The sequence below is a fragment of the Nansenia antarctica genome (assembly GCF_963989245.1).
Source record: "Nansenia antarctica genome assembly, chromosome: 1".
Taxonomy (NCBI): domain Eukaryota; kingdom Metazoa; phylum Chordata; class Actinopteri; order Argentiniformes; family Microstomatidae; genus Nansenia; species Nansenia antarctica.
The window spans coordinates 78,350,045-78,368,054 of record NC_137674.1 but is presented as its reverse complement, the minus strand read 5'-3'; the positions used below and the strand labels follow the sequence as shown (position 1 = coordinate 78,368,054).

Genomic DNA, 18,010 nt, shown 5'->3' with positions numbered 1-18,010 from the left:
TCTGCTGCACGCCTCCTTTCAAACACTCCACTGGCTCCCCATCAAAGAACGCATCCAATTCAAAATCCTCATCCTCACATACAAAGCCCTCCATAGCCTGGCCCCCCCTTACCTGACTGACCTCCTTCTCCCCCACCGCCCTACCCGTACCCTCCGATCCTCATCCATTGTTCCCCTCACTGTCCCACCCTCAAAACTCAAAGGCTTCGGTCACCGTGCCTTTTCACGAGCTGCACCCCGCCTCTGGAACTCTCTCCCCCAACCACTCAGAGACTCACCCTCACTCCTCACTTTTAAATCCCACCTCAAAACCTACCTGTTCTCCCATGCCTACAGCCTCCCTTACCCCTAGCCATCTCCCCCATCCCGGCACCCCCGCCCCCCCCCCCCCCTTGACACGCATACAACCTCCCCTACCCCTACCCATCTCCCCTAACCCTGCTACCCCCCTGATATGCATACAGCCTCCCCTACCCCTAACCACCTCCCCTGTCCCTACCACCCCCCCCCCCCCCCCCCCCCCCCGTTCGCTGACTCTGTGTTCTATGTTACTTGTTGTTTTTGTGTTTTCCGTATCCCCTATATTGTCAGCGTCTTTGAGCCTCGGAAAAGCGCTATATAAATTCAATGAATTATTATTATTATTATTACTGGTACTCTGGTGCGGGGATTTTCTGGTTTGGACCCGGAAATTGCTAAACGTCACGTTTGACGCCAGACTTAAGAACCGAATTGGAGGTTACTATCAAAACCTAGATGAAAGTACGTGATGCTGCATATATTACTTTTTTGTTGTATTGTACAGCAGTTTGAGCTGCATTTTTATGTATGAAAGGTGCTATGCATATAAATAATATCCCCTCTCTGGAAGAGCTGTACAACACACGCTGGATTGTGTACATAGCCTTTATTTATGTAAACCAGCTCCTTACCTTACCTTGTGATTTTGTGCTTTTTCTAAAATGTTTTTTTTTTTTCCCTTTCCTAACACCAGGGGAGCCAACCCTCCTAAATTTCGTTGTTTGGTACCTGTACTGTAGCAATGACAAATAAAGTCCATTCCATTCCATTCCATTCATTCCATTCCATAAAGTTTATTATTATTATTATCTATAATAATAATAATAAATAAATAAAAAACAGCATGTGTACATTACATTGGTGTTATTGTTGGCCCTTTTTTTCCGTGTGTGTGTGTGTGTGTGTGTGTTCTCAGGTGAAGCATGAGTTGCCCCGGTGACATGGCTTCTCTCTCTCTCTCTCTCTCTCTCTCTCTCTCAGCCAGTTATCTCCAAGCTGCACCCAACAGACCCAGCTCTCTGTCTCTGTAACTCTCCTACACACTAGCTTTGTCACCCTCACTCCCCCTTACAGATAAAATACTGTTTCTCTGGCCACCACAACAAACACCACCCTCCCTGGCCCTCCATGTAGGAAATGGAAAGTGTGTGTGTGTGTGTGTGTGTGTGTGTGTGTGTGTGTGTGTGCAGTGTGTGTCTGCTACATTAAACATAGGTGAAAGGCATCCCTTGGCCTGTCTACAGTTGAACCAGTAGGACACAGCTGTGGTGAGCTGACAGGCCTTCTGGCTTTGATATGGATGACAACCTCTGGGAGGTTAGCCAATCAAACGTCTGGGAGTGGAGTACACCTGCCTCCTGAACGGGGACCAAGGTGAGGGCACGCACGCACACACACACACACACCTCTCAGGGGGCTAGGACAGTTCTCAGTTCTGATTTCAGTATCCAACAGGGCTACATCAACACCAATTGCACACGCACACGCAACTTCACCTGGTAGAAAGCAGAGGCCGTTCCGGGGCTTTCAATGGGCCTGGGCTGACGTCAAGACCAGAGACCCCCAGGCTATTGATCAATACTACATGAGTGTCCAGGCCAGTCCACACAGCAGTCTCTCAACGACAGACTCTCCACACTCTAGAGTCTATCAAACATAGCTTGCCCAGGCGTGTGTGGGTGGGCTGTTGCTGTTCAAAATTATTATCAGACTATTATTTAATGACTGAAAGGTTGTTGCGCCAATCAGACATCACAAGCGAACACACCCGTTTTTACATGTAGAACATCATAACACCATTATGTGTTTTGTTTTCAGACTGCTAGACATCTCCACTGCTAACTTCGAACTAACTAACAAGCTAGCTTCCGTGAACAACAACAAAAACAGTGTGGGCGTGAGGACGGAGCATTCTCAGGCTCAATAGAATTGTGTCTCTCTTGGTTCAAGGAAGATCCAATCACATTGGGCCTTTTATTTGGGTCAACACCTTAGAATGCCCATATATGGATGTGAAAAGAGGTTAAACACACAGCTGCCCTGGGTCCCCCATGGCAACCTGAGGAACACTGGACATGGAGGAGACGACTGTGATTAACACAGCTGGCAAGCATGATGATAGAAAGCACCGTCACATCCGAGAGAGAGAGTGTGTGTGTGTGTGGAAGTGAGGGATGGTTTAGAATTGTTAATGCTGCTGAAGTCACGGGAATGGGGTTGTGTCGAGTGGAGAAAGGGAGTGTGTGTGTGTGTGTGTGTGTGTGTGTGTGTCCTGCCGGTGGCCCATCTCAGTCCTGTCAGGTGGGATGTGACTAACTTGGTGTGTGTGTGTGTGTGTGTGTGTGTGTGTGTGTGCGCCCGTGCATGGCCTGTCAGGAAGGATATGGCCATCTTGGTGACGAACATGTCGCTGGTGTCGTCAGGAGATGAGAAGGTCTCCAGGTCTCTCTCCAGCTGCACCAGCTGCCTCTCCATCTGCTTCAGGTTCTTCTCCAGGTTCTCCGCAGACACTGAGACACACACACACACACACACAAATGAGAGGAGAAACAAGTACATTCTAACAGAAAGCGGGCTTATTCTGACTCTCAGCAGAGACGATAGTAATCAAAAGGGATACAGGGAAAACAAACACAAGAGGAATATATGCACGGCACTTTCCATGACTGTGTGTGTGCGTGTGTCTATATCAGGAATACGTGACAGAGTCTCTGTACAACTCTGTGTGTGTGTCTTGGTGACACTTCAGAAAGCACAGACAGAGAGGCTGTATATAGCTGCTGGTTCATCTGTCTGTTATACATGTGTACATGTCTGTTAAGTCTGTTATGTTAATGTTATGTTAATGTTAATTTTATTTATAATGCGCCCCCCATCCAACTTTTACATCGGCCCGGGGCGCAGCCCGGGTAAAGGAACAGATAAAGACAAAGACAAGGAACACAGAAAGCAATCAGACACAGACGACTTAAACGTAAATCTCAGGCATACAATTCACAACAAATAGGGAGTAGACTTAGGGAATATCATTTAGGAAGAGGTGGGTTTTTAACTTGGCTCTAAAGGAGTCCAGAGTGGGGGCAAACTTGATGGCAGAAGGGAGCGCGTTCCACAGGGTCGGTGCTATCACCGCAAAGGCACGGTCACCCATCCTCTTGAGGTTGGTACGTGGGACCCTCAGGCTGAGTTGGGCGTCGGATCTGAGCCTGGGTCTGGGCCTTGAGGAGGTAGACTGTCCAGGAGGTCCTTGATGTAGGGTGGGGCGAGACTGTTGAGAGCTTTAAAAACAACAGTGCAGATTTTGAACTTCACTCTCTTCTTCACTGGGAGCCAGTGAAGGGAGATGAGGACAGGGGAGATGTGGTCCCTCATTTTGGTGCCTGACACCAGCCTGGCAGCGGCATTTTGGACTAGCTGCAGGCGGTAGATGGTCTTATCAGGAAGTCCAGCATGAGTTGTTAGTGAGTTGCAGTAGTCAAGCCTAGATGAGATTAGCATGAGGACGACCCTCCTCAGGTCGCTGGGGGTGAGGAAGGACTTGATCTTGGCTATGATGCGTAGTTGGTAGAAACATGCCTTCACGACGGAGCTCACTTGTCGGTCAAGGTTAAGCTCGGAGTCAAAGATGACACCGAGGTTCTTGACATGTGGTCTGACAAGGGTGGACAGGCTTCCCATGTTGGTGCTGAGCTGAGTGATGGCGGTGGTGTTGCCGATGAGGAGGATTTCCCCCTTGCTCTCATTCAGCTGTAGGAAGCTCTGGGCCATCCACTCCTTCACATCGCGGAGGCAGTCCATCAGGCGCTTCAGATCGGCGGGGTCGTCAGTGTTGATTGACAGGTAGAGCTGGGTGTCGTCCGCATAGCAGTGGAATGAGATCTTGTAGCGTTGAGGGATTAGACATAGGGGGAGCATGTAGAGGGAGAACAAGATGGGACCGAGGATGGAGCCCTGAGGGACCCCACAGGTGAGGTTGGCTTGTCTGGAGGAGCTGTCTGCTATGTGGACGGCGTGGGTTCTATTGCTGAGGTAGGACTTAAACCACGACAAAGCGGTGTTGGTGATGCCAACCTCCAGCTGGAGGCGATCGAGGAGGATGGCGTGGTCTATAGTGTCAAAAGCTGCGCTGAGGTCCAGGAGGACCAGGGCAGCACATTTCCTGGAGTCTGCGATGAGGAGGAGGTCGTTCCAAACCTTTAAAAGTGCCGACTCAGTGCTATGGCCAGGTCTGAAGCCAGACTGAAACTTCTCCAGGATGTTGTGCTGTTGGAGGTAGGGCCACAGCTGGCTGAGGACAGCCTTTTCCAGGAGCTTGGACACGACTGGGAGCTTGGAAATAGGTCTGTAGTTACTGGGGTTGGAGGGGTCCAGGTTGGGTTTCTTAAGGAGAGGCTGGACCACTGCTTGTTTGAGGCTGGGCGGAACAATGCCAGTGGCCAGCGAGCTATTGATTATTAAGAGGATGTGTGGCCCTATCGTGTCGAACACCTCTTTGAGTAGGGGGGTAGGGATGGGGTCCAGAGACGATGAGGCCGGCTTCAGTGCAGCGGCCATCTTGGAGAGGGCTGGTAGAGTGAAAGGACAGAAGCTGGAGAAAGTGGATGAACATCCCAGTGTGACGGCTAAGTCCTTGGTGGAGTGCGGGATGTTTTTTCTGATGTTGGTGACTTTGTCAGAAAAAAAGGATAAAAATTCCTCGCACTTAGCCGGGGATGGATCCTGGATGACGGTAGGGGGGGGTGAACAACGGTGTTGATTGTCCTGAATAACACTCTGGGGTTGTGTGAGTTGTTGGAGATGAGAGTGGCAAAGTACTTAGCCCTTTCAGTCTTTACCACCTTCTGATAGGTCCTCTGCTTTTCCCTCAAAATCTCGAGTGAGATGGTCAGCCTGTCCTTTTTCCACCTGCGTTCCGCCTGTCTCCACACTCTTCTCTGAGATCTGATGGTGTCGTTGAGCCAAGCTGAGACCCTGGGTTTGGGCTTTTTCAGGGTAAGTGGGGCTATCGAGTCGAGGATGGAGCGACAGGAGGTGTTGAACATGGAAGTGAGTTCCTCTGCGTCAGATGGTGCCTCACCTGCCCTGATGTTTTGGGCGGCCATGAAAGCAGAGGAAAACCTTGGGGCTGTCTGGGCGTTAATGCATCGAGAGAGGCGAGCAGAGGATTGGGTAGCGGGAGGGATGGACAGAGATGAGGTGAACAGAACTGCCATATGGTCACAGGCAGCATGGGCCAGCATGGTCTCCACGTCACTGATGGGGATGTTGACTGAGAGGACCAGATCTAATGTGTGTCCTCCACTGTGGGTGGGGCCAGAAACATGCTGAGTCAAACCAAATGACTCGATCAGGTCCAGGAATTCAGACTCGAAAGCCCGGGTGGGATTATCCACATGGATATTGAAATCTCCCACGATAAGCACCTTGTTATGGCTGGGAATGATTTCAGTAAGGAGATCAGAGAATTGGGATGTAGAATTCTTAGTTTCCTTAAAGGTCTTGCTGTCCGTCGGGCGGTAGATGATCATGATGAGGAGGGTTATGCCTACTTTCAGCAACTGAACCTCAAAACTGGAATAAGTATGACAGTTCAGCAGAGAACAGGTGTATTTGTCCTTATATAGGCAGGCCACGCCCCCTCCCGTCTTACCGCGTCTCGGGATGCTGTGGTACTTCCAGCCAGCTGGGCAGAGTTCGTTGAGAGTGGAATAATCCCCAGAAGTTTGCCAAGTTTCTGTGATGAAAAAGAAAGAGAGATCTTGTTTGGATATAAAGTCATTCAGCACGGATGTTTTCTCCTTCACCGATCTGGCGTTCAGGAGTCCCATCTTCACCACGAGTCACGGGCGAGGTAGGTGTCTCTACCGGCATGTGTTGATCTTGAGGCCGGGTGGGAGAGAGGGGTGACGGCTCGGTATTCATGCGGGCTCGCTGTTTGCGTTTCACCGCTGATCCGGCCCGATGCCCTCGGCGTCTGCCTGCTCCTCTCTGGTGAATCCGTTTGTTAATACTCCATGGTCCGTAGGGAACAGTGAAGGGAGCTGTCATGTTCGATGGGATTTCTCCTAATGAGGCACGGATGTCAAAGAGCTCTCTTCGGTCATATCTGTATATGATCAGGTTCGTTTGAAGAACACTCTGACATAGTAAAACGTAGTAAAACGAATAGTAAAAAAACATGACAGGTAGAAAGTACCTTAGGTACTACCTCTCGGGCGTAGCGCCGCCATCTTCTTGAGGTTGCAGGCTCAGTTAGTTAAAACAGTAGATAACAATGTTTCTAGTTCTCCTTACTGTCTTTAACATTGTCCAGCTTGATCATGGGTTAATCCTATTTAGTTGGTGACTTTTTGTTTTGTCTTAGTTGATCTTAAGGTAAGACTTTTAAAAGTGTTTATGTAATTTAAGTTGGGAGCTCTTTTCAGTTGTTGTTACTCCGTTGCCTAGCAACCCCCTCCTTATACATTTGTACATGTCTGTTAAGTCTGTTATACATTTGTACATGTCTGTTAAGTCTGTTATACATTTGTACATGTCTGTTAAGTCTGTTATACATTTTTATATGTCTGTTAAGTCTGTTATACATGTGTACATGTATGTTAAGTCTGTTATACATTTGTACATGTCTGTTAAGTCTGTTATACATTTGTACATGTCTGTTATACATTTGTACATGTCTGTTGCTTTAGCAAGAGAACGAAAACAGACAGGTTGCATACATATAGCATAACTGTCAATTAGTCTGTGTGTAGATATATTTGCACTCGAGTGTATGTATGTGTGTGTGTGTGTGTGTGTGTGTGTGTGTGTGTGTGTGTGTGTGTGTGTGTGTGTGTGTGCGTGTGTACTGGTTACTCATTCTATATTATTCCTCCTGCAGATGTGGGCCAATTGAAATCTCCTGTCTGAAAGCCTGCGGCACCCAGAGTTCTAAAATACTAACAAACCAGCCTCAACCTATCAGAAAACTCCCTTCACCGCTCTAAACTCTGCTACAGCTGCGGCCAGCACGCGTATGTGTGTGTGTGTGTGTGTGTGTGTGTGTGTTTGTGTGTGTTAAGGGCCATATATTGCCGCTGTATAAACGGTTCCTCTTCGACCCGCTTCAGGCATTCACCTCCAGTTCAGTTCTCCAGACAGTGTTCAGCGTAGTGAAGTGTACTCCAGGTGAGCGAGGCGGGGAGGAGAGGATGCGTCTATGAACTCCCTGTTGGGTACCAAGTGGATTCTGACACTAAATGCTGCTTCATAACATGTGCCTCAAATTACCATGATTAGAGCCTGCGTGACAAAAAAACCTAAGCTGCTTAGTTTTTTAAGTAGTTTCCTAATACATGCATAAAAAAGAGGGGGAATAAAAAAGAAAGAAAGAAAGGAAGATCTAGCTAAGCTTCACAGTCACTTTGCTTAGCATGTGCCCACCAACCCACACCCACCACCAACCTACCCACCCACCCACACTCACCCACTCCCACAGCCCTCACCCAGCCACCCACCCACCCACTGCCACACTCCCCACCCACACGCCCAATCACCCACCCACCTACCAACCCTCACCCCCCACCCAGCCACACCATACAGGAGACACACACACACACGTACACGCAACAGAGTCTGTTGCACATCTCCAGCCTGTTTAATGGACCCTGAGTATCATCATCATTATGATCCCATCATGGCCTCTTCAACCTCTACTACAGACAGGGGTGGGTGTGGGTGTGTGTGTGTGTGTGTGTGTGTGTGTGTGTGTGTGTGTGTGTGCCTGCGTGCGTGCGTTCCAGACAGGCAGAGCTGTGCTGGCTTCACGTCCCTCCCCCAGGGACAGTCAGGGGTTGTAATTGCCAAGCAGCAAAGTTTTCAACAGAAACCTCCTCAGTCCACTCATCTTCACTTCAATGACGAGGCTTTCAATACCTCATTCTCCATGCAAGTGAAGGTTCAAATCCCGCCGTCAAATTAGGTCATTTCAAGTTAAATGGCCACTCACCACTACACACAATCCCCAAAATGTTCTATTTCTTTCTTTCCCTCTCCCTCCCTCCCTCCCTCCCTCCCAGTAGTCTAGGTATACAGTGAGGCGGTGGTAGAGTGTTCTGTTCCCTGACTGACGTCGAGACCCTTAAAAGACTCTGTTGTCCATCCTGTCCCCCCTTCCTGTCCAAGGGTGCACTGTGCCTGCTGACTGTCTCAACCAGGTCAGTATTCAGGCAGCCGCCAGGCCTCGGGAAGGGAGCTCTGATTACCACTTTCACAGTCGGTGAAGTGTGTGTGTGTGTGTGTGTGTGTGTATGTGGCAGAGAGAGAGAGAGAGAGAGAGAGAGAGAGAGAGAGAGAGAGAGAGAGAGAGAGAGAGAGAGCCACAGCCACCTGTTATTTGAAATAAATAAATAAATGATAACCAAAAGAGGGAGAGAAAGAGGGATGGAAGTGGAGAGAGGGAGAGAGAGAGAAAGAGAGAAAGAGAAAGAGAGAGAGAGAGAGAGAGAGAGAGAGAGAGAGAGAGAGAGAGAGAGAGAGAGAGAGAGAGAGAGAGAGACATAATATCCAGTAGGCTGCATTGGCCTGATCCATCTAGGCTCCTGACAAACACACTCACAATTAAATTCAAAGTGTTTACAGTGCGGGGAGGATTTAATGACCACTGTTATGGTAAACACTGTGTCTTGGTCTTGCATACAAGCCACAAGGATTCACCGCCAGTGAAAGGCTTTGTTGAGGACGGAAGAGAAGCGCAGTACAATGAAAGAGCAACAGAATAACACTTACAGGTAAACGTTCAGCTGAAAACACAGTAATAGTAACTAGACTGTCAAACCTTTAAGGTGTCAGGAACACAAATGATATGCTGTGGCATGGAGTGAGACCTTATTTCACCTCTGCTCTCTCTCTCTCTCTCTCTCTCTCTCTCTCTCTCTCTCTCTCTTCTTTGGATAAAGGCGTCTGCTAAAGTAAGTAAATATCTCTCTCTCCTCCTCTACCCTCTACCACAGTGTTTCCTCTACATGCATTTCATCGTGGCGGGCCGCCACGATGGAATTTCCTCCGCCACCATTCAGATTTCTCCCCCCAAAAAAAAAAAAAAGTTCTCAAAAAAAAAAAAAAAAAAAAACATTTTAGCTGATTAAAATATATCTGATCCTAGATCAGCGCTATAATTGACTAAAAGTGCACCTAAATCCACGCCCATCTCTCTCTAACCGCTGATCCAAAATCAGATTAATGACATTCAGTTGACGACGTGACACAAGGGCTCCTGATTGGTCTAAATGTGAACTGTGGTATTATTGTTATTGTGTACAGGCCACCGTAGTGACATCCGGGGGGTATTCCATCAACATCGCTAAAGGGAAAATCCAGGTTTAGTCTGATAAATCTCGCGAGAGTTCTTACAAATATCCAGGCATGCTTGAGTGTGTTGTTGACAATCGTTCATGTCCTTCATTAAACGTTTAGCTTTGTCATTTGATACGCCGCCTACGACTACCATCTCTCTGCACTACAGTAAACAGTTAATCAGTAACGTTAGCCGCTTTTGTGCTCATGTAGGCCTACTTCGTATTATATTATAGCTGATGATCTTTGTGTGTGTATGTGACTGTCAGTCACAAGTTTATATTCTGTATATTCATTATTATTTTTTTTTGGCCATCCTCTAGTTTTGGCTGTGATTAGAAAAAAAAAAAAAAAAAAAAAAAAAGTTGTTTTGAGCGCGCGTGCGCGTTTCATGCGCGTGCACGCGAAAAAATCGCGCGCGCTACGCGCGCGGTCACGGCCACCCGCCACCATTGTAAAATTTCCTGGAGGAAACACTGTACCATGCCTTGCGGTGTGAGTGCAGAGATAAACATACTAATATCCGTGTGAGTTGGGGAGTCAGAGAGGAGAGCGGGGTCTAAACGTGGAGCGTTGAGAAGTGTGATTAGGGTTGGGCAGTGATGGATGAAGAGTCTGCTCTGCCTCTGCTGAATACCAGCCGCCAATCAGGGGAGCCCGTAGCTTTACAGCCTGGCCAATCAGGCTCCGTGGGCCTCAGCCACGGTGCCAGGAGTGAGTAATAACTATGTGGCAGACTGGAGGGAACACATGAAAACACACTGTCTAGAGGAGGGCCCAGGGATCCATTAGGTGTGTGTGTGTGTGTGTGTGTGTGTGTGTGTGTGTATGTGTGCATGTGTGTGCATGTGTGTGCATGTGTATATTAGGGCTGGGTTCAAAAAAATTGATTTCCCGATTCTGAATCGATCTTCATTGAATGAGCGATTATCGATTCATAAATCCCGAGATCGATCTTTCATTTTTATTTATTTTTATTTTTATTAAAAAAAAAAAAAAATCTGCTTGCAACTTCAACCCGCAACGAGATCTCGTGGCCAGATCTCGCGCTACAAGAATTTATCATATCTCACGCAACGACCAGGCTTAAAGGCAGATGTCTGGGTGCATTTTGGATGTAAAAATTATCACGATAGAGATGAGCAGGACAAAAGCAAAGCCATATGCAAGCTGTGCGCAGTGGAGGTTAAATTTAGTGGAAACACCCCAAATCTACGGAACCACTTATTGAGGCATCACCCTGACGTGAAACATGGAAAAGCGGATCCGAAACAAGCCTCGCTGATAAAGACGTTTGGTTGCAAATTACAATCAAATTCTCCGCGCGCCCAACAAATTACTACAGCGTCGTCAGTGTACTAGAACCACGCTACGTGTTACCGACACGCAAACAGTTGAGTGAAGTGATCGTCCCAGACATGTCTGCGCAGGTGAAACGTGACATCGCAACTTCACTCCAGCCAGCAGAGAGAGTTGCCATAACGTGTGACAGCTGGACATCCAGAGCAATGGACTCGTACCTGACAATCACTTGCCACTTTATCAGCGAGGCTTGTTTCGGATCCTCTTTTCCATGTTTCACGTCAGGGTGATGCCTCAATAAGTGGTTCCGTAGATTTGTGGTGTTTCCACGAACTTATTGTTACTGTATACTACAGTATTTTAATAATCATTGATTTTCCAATTATGTTTATTCCTGAATAAAATCATCCAATCTCCAAAAAGTGAGAAAGCAGTAATGAAGGGCTTTAGTTTCATGGACATTATGGTTTACAAAGTGTTTTTTTGTTCCCCAAAATACCCTCATCTATTGCACTATTTTCGTTTGAGTTTTGCACATTTTTATTTTGTATATATATATATATATATATATATATATATATATATATATATAAATATATATATATATATATTATGCAAATAAGCTATTTGAGACAGTCCTGAGGGATGTGTGATGTCTTGTTTACCGATAGGCTATGTTTGTAGCCCCTTTATTTACACTGGCTGCAGTAAAGTACATTAAAAAGCACTTTTTGTAGTGTCTGATTTAGCAAAATGTTGGTCAATGATGTTCATTTATGTTCCAATAAGAAGTACATTCATGTAACTGCTTTGGAGTAAATGCTTAATGTAAACATTGATATGTTTAACAATGCTACATGTTATAGGGTTCCTTGAACCATTTATAGCATTACGTAGTTCTGAGAATCTCTTCATATTCAAGGAAAATTGATATTGTAACTAAATCGAATCGGAATCGAATCGAATCGAATCGAATCGTGAATCGAATCGAATCGGGAGCTGTGAATCGGAATCGAATCGTTTTGGGAAATCAGTGGCGATAACCAGCCCTAGTGTATATGTATATGTATTCATCCTACACAAGTACCAATCCTCAGGCGTGCACCCACACACACACACACTGACGGGTATAGAGATAAACACAAATATATATAAATGACCACCACAAGCCATTCTGACCACTAGGGATCAAAGCCAATGTACGGTGAAAGAGCAGCAGCAGAAGACCTACAGGTAAAAGTGCTGCTGAAAATACAGTAACACTAGACTAGTAACTTCTAAACCTTTTAAGGTGTCAAGAACAAAAATGATATGCTGTGGCAGGCAAAGACACCTTATTTCCTCCATCTCTCTCTCTCTCTCTCTCTCTCTCTCTCTCTCTCTCTCTCTCTCTCTCTCTCTCTCTCTCTCTCTCTCATTTTTATGACCAATGAAAGCCCATCTCCTGCGGACGTGATAGATAGAGGTATGGAGAGATAGACAGATGGAAAGATGGAGGATGTGGAGGAATAATAATGTGAATATTTCAAGAGGTCAAATCCCTCATTGACATCTCTTTATTATCCAGTCGGCCCTCAGAGTCATAAATGAGGCTGGCGCACGTGTTCTCTCTCTCTTTTGTTCTCTCTCTCTCCTCAGTGTTACGGCCCTCTATGGCTCAGTGGTAGAAGGTAAAGGACATCATTATCCAATATTTTTTGGGGCGCGAAACGACACAGTCACTGTTATCGCGATAGAGCTCCTTCCACATCCTACATTCCCCGACACAATCATTGTTAAGATCCTTATCAACATCTGATAAAGAGGAGAAGAAAACAGGAAGGATGTGAATCAAGAGAGAGAGAGAGAATGAGAGAGAGCACTTCTTTCTCTTTTCCCCCCTGCATACACACACACACACACACCCTCACACAATATGTGGAGGACGGCGAGTCAAGAGAGAGAGAGAGCGCACACTACTTTTTTCTTTTCCCGCACACACACGGCCGCACACACACACAATTTGTGGAGCACCTCTTGAGTGCAGTGAACCAATAGGCCCAGTAACCATAGAAATAAGATGAGAGGTTTGAAGCCATCTGAGGAGTCAGAACAGCGGCGTGAGGAGTGCTAGGACGGCCCTGGGCCTCGCCGTGTCTCTGTCTGTCTGTCTGATGCTGGACAGGGGCACACACAGGAAAACACTACCCACACCAAAACATCAGGCAACTGCTGGTGCACACCTGCCGAGTTTAAACAACAAACCTCACAGAAAAAAACCCGAAGGAAAGAACGAGAAAAGGGCCTGGAGAGAGAGAAAGAGAGAGAGAGAGCGAGCAAGAGAGAGCGAGCGAGTGAGAGCGAGAGAGAGAGAGACAGAGAAGCAGAGTGAACACAGCGAGGGGTCTATACATGCCGGGGAATATAATGACAGGAATGGAGGGAGGTGGAGAGAAAGGGACTGAAAAAGAAAGCTAGAAGGAGAGGAAAGCACACACAATGAGAATCTTCCGAGGCCAACCTGAGAGCTGCTATGCTACGTTCCCCGGGCTAGATGGAGGTTGTTAATGAGGTGGAATGAAAGGTTGTCACTCTATCGTACACACACACACACACACACACACACACAGACACACACACACACACTGTTGTCATTCAAATACACAAACAGCTCTGTGAATCGTATCCCGACTTTCCTTGTGGAGTGTCACATTCCCTCCCAGATCGCTAGCTCCCTCTGAGGTGTGATAGCGACAGGATCCACTCAGCTGCTCCAGTGTTTACCTTAATGAAATGTTTGGAGCAGGAATACAGGAGCCGGGATATTAAAAAGACACGATGCTGCTATCGCTGTCGGAAAATCTGGAGGTAATAAACATGTTATCACATTCACAGAGAGAGAGACGGTGGGGGGGGGGGGAATGGTGAGTACAGGATGCGACACCTCTCTTTATCTCTCCACCAGATGTTCTCTCTCCTCTCTCCGTCCCTCCTCCTCCTTCTGTGTCTGACCAACACACCTTTCTCTCTCTCACTCCCCCAGAGGTTTTATCCTCTGGTTTTATCCTCTCTCTTCATCCTTCCATCACTGTGTGTGTGTGTGTGTGTGTGTGTGTGGCCAATGCCGTGACACCCCTAATCTCCCTGCCAGGTGTGCGGCCGAGGCTGTGAAAGCTCTGGCGGAGCGGAGAGTAACGGGAGGCGGCAGCTCCGCCCCCCTACGCTCGCCACTTCCTCTCGGGGTTGCCCGCGGCGATGTGACCACACAGAACATGACTTTGCCTCCCCTGACCCAATCCTGCCACCCCCACCCATCCTCATCTGCAATCATCCCCCCGTTCCTGTTTCCGTCAGCTCAGATTAGACATGGTGACCAAGCTGTGTGTGTGTATGTGTGTGTGTGTCTTAATGCTGAAATTAGCGCTGAGGTGACAGAGGGAGGAGAGGAACACGTGTCCCTGTGTGTGTTCAGGAGTGTAGCAGGTCAGAGAACACGTCTCCTAACCAGGCCAGGACCCTGTAGGGTGACGCGTCTGTGAGGGCGGGACTCCCACTGTGGGCTATGGTGGCGTGAGCACACACACAGACACACAGGCTGACACGCACACGCCCGTGCACGCACACACAGCGGTCCTCCCTCTCCAGGACCAATCCGCGGGGTGTTTGCAGAGCACAGCGAGGTGGGGATGGGAGGGCAGTAAACCAGGAGGTAAAACGCCCTTCTGACAGGAATAGTAAATCTCAGTCCAGGCAGGAGGAGGGTGTATCACTGGGCTATCTTCACCTCTCTCTCTCTCTCTCTCTCTCTCTCTCTCTCTCTCTCTCTCTCTCTCTCTCTCTCTCTCTCTCTCTCTCTCTCTCTCTCTCTCTCTCTCTCTCTCTCTCTCTCTCTCTCTCTCTCTCTCTCTCTCTCTCTCTCTCTCTCTTTCTCTCTCTCTCTCTCTCTCTCTCTCTCTCGCTCTCTCTCTCTCTCTCTCTCTCTCTCTCTCTCTCTCTCTCTCTCTCTCTCTCTCTCTTCTCTCTCTCTCTCTCTCTATCTCTCTCTCTCTCTCTCTCTCTCACACACACCCACACACACACACACCCACCCACCCACCCACCCACCCACCCACCCACCCACATACACACACCCACCAACACACACACACACACTTTCTCGATCCGTGCCATATATTGATATATTGGCACACAAAACCTGAACTTATGTCCACATCAACATGGATGACCTTGGAGGTCCTTCAGGAGCGTACCCATCCTGCTCTATGCAAACAGGACCTGCAACCTGCCCCTCCACATCAATACCTCCTCCCTCGGGGCCACTATTGACTTCTGCATCATCAATGTATCGAGCTGACAACAAGCCACAACAAACAATTAGAACCAAGTACTGAACTGTACTGGGAGGGAGAAGCTGCATGCAATGTACAGGGTAATGGATAAAATACAACAGTGTGTGTGTGTGTGTGTGTGTGTGTGTGTGTGTGTGTGTGTGTGTGTGACAAACATGTGTGCTTGTGGTCGTGCACAGGTTTGTGTGTGTGCCAATGTGTGTGTGTGTGTGTGTGCGCGTCAGTGCGTGCGTGCGTGCATGGTTCTAGGGACTAGTCTCATTTGAATGGGAGGTGATTCATCAGTAGGCAGCATCGCCCTCGGTGAGTTCCAGAACTTCAGTTGACTCCAACAGAACACCAAAACAGCAGCGTTATTCATGTGGCGCAGAGCCAATACCACACAGGGGATGAGACTGGAGGATGAGAGAGAGAGAGAGAGAGAGAGAGAGAGAGAGAGAGAGAGAGAGAGAGAGAGAGAGAGCTACACACGCTACAAGGAAAACACTCAGTGAAAGGAACCACTCCACCAGGAACAAAGGAGTGTAGGGAGTGAGGAAAACAGGTCGTTATAGAAAGTAATGATGATTATATGTAGTGGACTTCCATGGTGGCGTGCTTTGTCATATACACCATATAATACAATGTGTTTAGCTGTTGTGTGTGTGTGTGTGTGTGTGTGTCTTACCCCTGCTGGCTCTGTCCACGTGCTGCAGGTCGTCGGAGAACTTGAGCGCGTCAGGAAACTCCTCCTCACACACCTCGACCAGGAAGTGCAGTAGAGTGGACAACTGGTCAGCTGACTTGGTGTCCTTCAGCTGGAGGGGAACACACACACACACGGTTTGACAACATTATCAACATAGTAGGTCCAATGACATACGATTAACTCATGTTTCCAACAACATCCAGAGCAAGTCCAGTGGCAACAACAACAAAAAGAACATGTTTAAAAAATACCCTCCATGACGTGGTGGTGACACATGCTAAGATAACTGGCTTAATCGCAGCTCACCATAACGACAAGACGACGTTGTTATGAATTCAGATACCGCCTCGGAATCTTTCAAAACCATAGAATATTCCTTTACAAACAACATAATCTGAATTGTGACTGCCGCTCCTTGCCTGAGGGGAGTCAATGTGTTGTTTGTCTGTGAGACAGGGGAGGTTTGAAAGGCGCCGGAGCGGAGTGCTGTGCGATGGCAGAGGAGAGGGGCTGCCTGCTGACAGGAGACATCACACCCTGCCTTCCCTTTTGTGTGTGACAAGTTAATTTGATGGCACACTCTGAAATTGCGGCCGAATTGGAAACAAACCCAAAAAAATGCAATGTTTTCAACTTCAATTATGATAACCATCCTGCTGAAGGCTTTTTGTGTGAGTGCTCGCTGCATTGAAAAGGAGGGAAATCGGGAGCAGAATGTGATTGATTAGAGGAGATAATACCAGCGTTATTAAACACAGCGGGACCGGTCTGTATGGGACCGCTTTCTACCAGCGAACACCTGGAGATACGTGCCACAGGGGACAGGAGAGAGAGAGACAAAGAGAGATAGATAGAGAGTTGGAAAATGTAAACATTTACGAAAAAAACACGGTTGTCGTTTTTCATGTCCTTAACAACAGTAGTCCTGTGCTTCCGCGGTTAATGTGTGTTCCCCCCCCACCCCCGGCCATCGCATGAAGGAAACTAGATTTTCGAACGTTGGAAATAAAAGGAGTACTTGTATGTGACTTGTGTACTTACATTATAGGAGACACAGTGAATGAAGTGACAGTGGATAAGTGGGGAGGGTTGCAGACAATCAAAAATATACTAATAGAGGTGCAACAGATCCACTTGTGTGTGAGCGCTCTGAGGGAGGCGTGGGAGGCAGCACCAGTCTCTTCAGGATCCACAGAGGTGACGAGCCACAGTACCTGGCAGTTAATACGCTTGAACATGAGAGGATCAAACACACCAGAAATGGGTATGAGAGAGAGAAGATGACAGAGAGGACAAGGATAGGACAAGGATAGGCAGGTACGGTACGCACGGCACGCACGCACACGCGCGCACGCACGCGCGCACACGCGCACGCGCACACACACACACACACACACACACACACACACACACGAGAGAGGTATGTGTGACAGGTTAAACTCACGCAAAACAAATCAACCAACATAACGTGATGGCAGGCATGGCCTGAGGCAAACAGCATGAAGCACCATGTCTGTTCCTTGTCCTCTGTGTGTGTGTGTGTGTGTGTGTGTGTGTGTGTGTGTGTGAGTGTGTAGACCTGTGTGCATGACTGTGTGTGTGTGTGTGTGTGTGTGTGTGTGTCTCTCTGAGTGTGTGTGTATGTGTGTGTGTGTGTGTGTGTGTGTGTGTCTGTGTCTGTGTGTGTGTGTGTCTCTCTGAGTGAGTGTGTGTGTGTGTGTGTGTGTGTGTGTGTGTGTGTCTCTGTGTGTGTGTGTCTGTGTGTGTGTGTGTGTGTGTGTGTGTGTGTGTGTGTGTGTGTGTGTGTGTGTGTGTGTGTGTGAGGAGGAACACTCTCTGTTAATAAAAAATATGTATAAAAAAAACAGTAGAAAGAAGGCTGGCTGCTGTGAGTGAAGTCTGTGTGAGTCTGAAGCACACTGGGAGGAGGTCACAACTACATGAAACCAACTGGTGCTTTTCTCTGTGGGAGTCTGGAACATGATCTCCATCAGAGCAGAGGTCCAAATCAGAACATCTTGAAAAGAGAAAGATGGAGCCCAGGGAACCTGATTAGAAA

At 47.8% G+C, this 18,010-nt stretch overlaps 1 protein-coding gene across 1 annotated transcript in view; it reads right to left on the bottom strand.

Annotated features, from left to right (window-relative positions):
- Window positions 1–18,010, bottom strand: part of LOC308153227 (protein diaphanous homolog 3-like) — a gene marked incomplete at both ends in the record, with an annotated part of 304,860 nt that overhangs the window by 101,411 nt on the left and 185,439 nt on the right. Inside the window, 2 exons of the mRNA XM_080526311.1 lie at window positions 2,684–2,810; window positions 15,931–16,060. Coding sequence (XP_080382437.1) covers window positions 2,684–2,810; window positions 15,931–16,060 — 257 coding nt within the window. The remainder of the gene's footprint in view (window positions 1–2,683; window positions 2,811–15,930; window positions 16,061–18,010) is intronic.